The sequence below is a fragment of the Salvia hispanica genome, chromosome 2 (genome assembly GCF_029641045.1).
Source record: "Salvia hispanica isolate PSC_SH4W2 chromosome 2, Shi_PSC_v1, whole genome shotgun sequence".
NCBI classification, from domain to species: Eukaryota; Viridiplantae; Streptophyta; class Magnoliopsida; order Lamiales; family Lamiaceae; genus Salvia; species Salvia hispanica.
In genome coordinates this window covers 34,478,210-34,481,826 of record NC_142693.1, presented here as the reverse complement: position 1 = coordinate 34,481,826, position 3,617 = coordinate 34,478,210, and the positions used below count along the sequence as shown (strand labels likewise).

The 3,617-nt window shown below is 36.4% G+C and overlaps 1 protein-coding gene across 1 annotated transcript; it reads left to right on the top strand.

The window, feature by feature from the left end:
* Positions 1-1,316: 1,316 nt before the first annotated feature.
* Positions 1,317-2,120, top strand: LOC125193496 (uncharacterized). Its single transcript, XM_048091300.2, has one exon. It carries the CDS (start codon positions 1,317-1,319, stop codon positions 2,118-2,120), a length of 804 nt encoding a protein of 267 aa, XP_047947257.2.
* The last annotated feature ends 1,497 nt before the right edge of the window (positions 2,121-3,617 follow it).

Here is a 3,617-nt window from a genome sequence, read left to right as displayed (position 1 = left end):
ACAAGAGGGTTTTATAACCAAACGTAGACGCACATCCAAAAGGTGTGAATGTAGGGCGCGAATATCACTCAAGTATGTATCTGAGGTTGGATTTGTTAGTTATGTTGTTCAAGAATTTGTGGAAGTTCATAATCATAGTATGATTGAACTTTCGTTTAGACGTTACATGCATATTAATCGTAGGTTGGGTGAAGTACACAGGCGATTCATATGGGACTGCACGAAAGTCAATATTGGACCCACCATGACATTCAAATTCTTGAATGAGTTCTTGGGCGGCTATGACACTGTGGGAATCAACGTGGCAAAACTTAGTAATTATGTCCAAGGTCTGAAAACTTATGTCGAAGGTTCTGATGCACAAATATTGTTAGATGAAATGGCGAGGAAAAAGAAGGCATGTCCTGATTTCACATATCACTATTAGCTTGGGAGTTAAAAAGAGTTAAAAGCGCTTTTCTGGTGCGATGCAATATCTAAGCGGAATTATCAACTGTATGGTGATGTTGTCTCCTTCGACTCCACATACAATACCAATAGGTAATGCCTTGTTCGTTTTTATATAAATTATGCATTCCATGTGTTAGGTTTCTGTTTGGATAACATTGTAGATTAGGACGCTAATATTTGTAGTCTATTGTGCATTATATTGCAGTTTTTGGACTCTAATATTGCAGTCTACCGTTTATATGTATGAAACAGGTATTGCATGATATTTTCACCCTTCACGGGCAAGGATAACCATGGAAAGCCAGTCACATTTGGAGTTGCACTCTTATCCAATGAGACCACAGAATCTTATTCATGGCTCTTCGAGCATTTTTTGGAATCCATGGGTCAAGCTCCTAAGATGATTGTTTACTGACCAAGATAGAGGTATGAGAGCTGCTATTCGTGATGTTTTGGTGGATACAAAGCATAGATGGTGCATGTGGCACATTATGCTTAAATTTACCGACAAAATTCCAAGGAGATCTCTAGAAAATGAAGAGTTGAAAAAAGAGATCAGTGCTTGTGTGTGGTCTGAGGTTATAGAGCCGGAAGAGTTTGAAGATTCATGGATGGGGATAATGGAGCGTTATGAGCTTCTTCATGTCGATTGGTTTGTAACAATGTTTGACGATAGAGAGATGTGGGTCCCTGCCTATTTTAGAGACTTTCCCATGGGGTCTCTTATTATGACGACATCTGTTTCCGAGTCTGAGAATAGCTTCTATAAAACATTCACAAGACCTTGCTCCAATCTAGTTGAGCTCATCATGAATTTTGATCATGCATTGGCTGCATAGAGAAATTCTAGCTCGAAGTTAGATTATATGGATTCAACTATTATACCACCGTTCTCCAGTCAGTTGGTATTAGAAAAACATGCTGCAACAAAGTACACTGATCACATGTTCAAGAGAGTGCAACGTGAGATAGTGGATGCATTGCACCATTGTAGCACTGATGGTTTGTTGAAAGATGATGTGTTAGAGATCTCCACAATAAAGGACAAGTATAGTAAATCTTGGGTTGTTACCTACACGACCAGTGAGGATTTGTATTCCTGTTCTTGCAAATTGTTTGGGGGAGAGGGAATTCTTTGTAGTCATATATTTTTGGTTTTCAAGAACAGGTTTTTGAAGGTTATACCTGATAAGTACTTCCATGTGAGGTGGTTGAAGACTGCCTTAGCTGATGCTATTCGTGGACCAGCTCGATGTTTGGGAGATCCTGAACTTTTATCAGATCCAAAACAACTGTCAAAGAATAAAGTTGCTGACATATTTTTCAGTTACATGAAAAAATTTGATGGTGATAGTGCCATCATTGATTTGTTTTCAGCTGGAATTGATGAGCTTGGGAAGAGTCTTATGACAAGAATCCATGAACCATCTTCAACTGACAAGGATAAGCCAGTTAAAGATTTCTATTTTGCTGAAAAGCCAGCTGTGGTTAGAGTACATCCACCATCAGTTGTGTCCACCAAAGGTTCGAAAAGTGATTCTAAAAGCCATTTGGTGTCCGCGAAGGAAAAGACTATAAAGTTGAACAGCAAACCATTGCGTCAGTGTAAAAAATGTGGCGAATTTGGTCACCATGACTTTAGGAACTGTGGTCGTCAAAAGGGAAAATAAAATTGTTAGTTCATTTTTACATTATCAGGTTGCAGTCTTATACAGAAGATATTGCAGTATTAGGATAGATATATTGCAGTCTAATGAAACGAGTGCAGACACACTATTTTCTTCTTTCTATTCCTTCATTACTATTAATTTTATACTATTGTTTCCAAGTTGCCTTTTATTTCAGTAAATAGTCTAACTTCAATCTTTTTTAATTACAAATTTCTACAGTACTATATTGCAGTCTTATTCAATGAATGTTGCTGTGTTACCACAACAATGTTGTAGTTTACATATTATTGTTACAATTTTTCTTTCTGATGTAGTTTAATAGAATGAAACTATAGCTAGGTGGTACACAACCTTAAAGTCAGTATTCTCTACAACCAAAGCATAATTAGCTTTCAAGTGCTAGGAAGATATGATGTTCTGGTAATCATCACTTGACTTTAAAGAAATGTTCACTCAAATTCCATTAATTTCATTAACCAGGAGATGCTTTTAAGTTTCTTTTATGCAAAGTCATGACATTTACACTGCAATAATTTCCCAATAGAACTCCCTGCTCTAACTGAATCTCAGAGTTCGAATCAAAATATGACCTAAAAACTCTGTTACACCCACAAACTAATAAATATAAAAAATCCAATCTTTTTTCATAAAATGCCCTAAATTTGGGGGAAACTGAACAGAGATGTGACCTGTAATTAATCTCAAGCATGCAAGCATATTATAAGTAACTGCCATCAAAACAATTATGGATAAAAAGTCAAATCAAATTAAGTCAGTTACATTTTCTACCCCAAAAATAAAACTATAAAACCAAATGTTTCAGCACAAGTTCATTCAAACATCCAAGATTTCATTGCAAACAACCTAGACTTCATTGCAGCAGTCATTCAAACATTCAAACACTCAAACATTCATTCATCATTACAGCAGCCATAGGCCCTATTTGTTAGGTTTGGTATACTGAAAAGCATGTTTCGAGCAAGTTTCGCCCGAATAGAATCTTGCTTGTATACGTAAAACTCTACAATCCACTTTTAACCCGATTCAGTATTATTCGAGCAGTCTCGCACGAATAGAATCACTATTATTATTACATTGTTTTTGCTTGTGCATTTATAAGATGTTTTACAAACATTTAAATGCATAAAAAGGAAACAAAGTCTAAGTCTTTTACTTAGTAGACCGGTTGTGGGCGTCGTCCACTTTAAGGTAACACGGTCAGATCTATGCAATGCTTTGCAAAAGAAAAAGAAGAATTTCACAACCTAGATAGGCTTTGGCTACCTATCATGAAAGGTTGCAATGTCAGTCCGCATATTTCTAAGCCTTACTGAAATAAGATGACATTGGTGTGGTATAGCACTGAACGGATCTAACAGCAAGACGTGTCTTTATGCTATCTACTGAAAGACTAGGTCTGGATAAAATACTATTTCTTAATCAACATATGTTAGCATTGAGCATACGGTATTGATTATGCACTACTTTGACTTATCA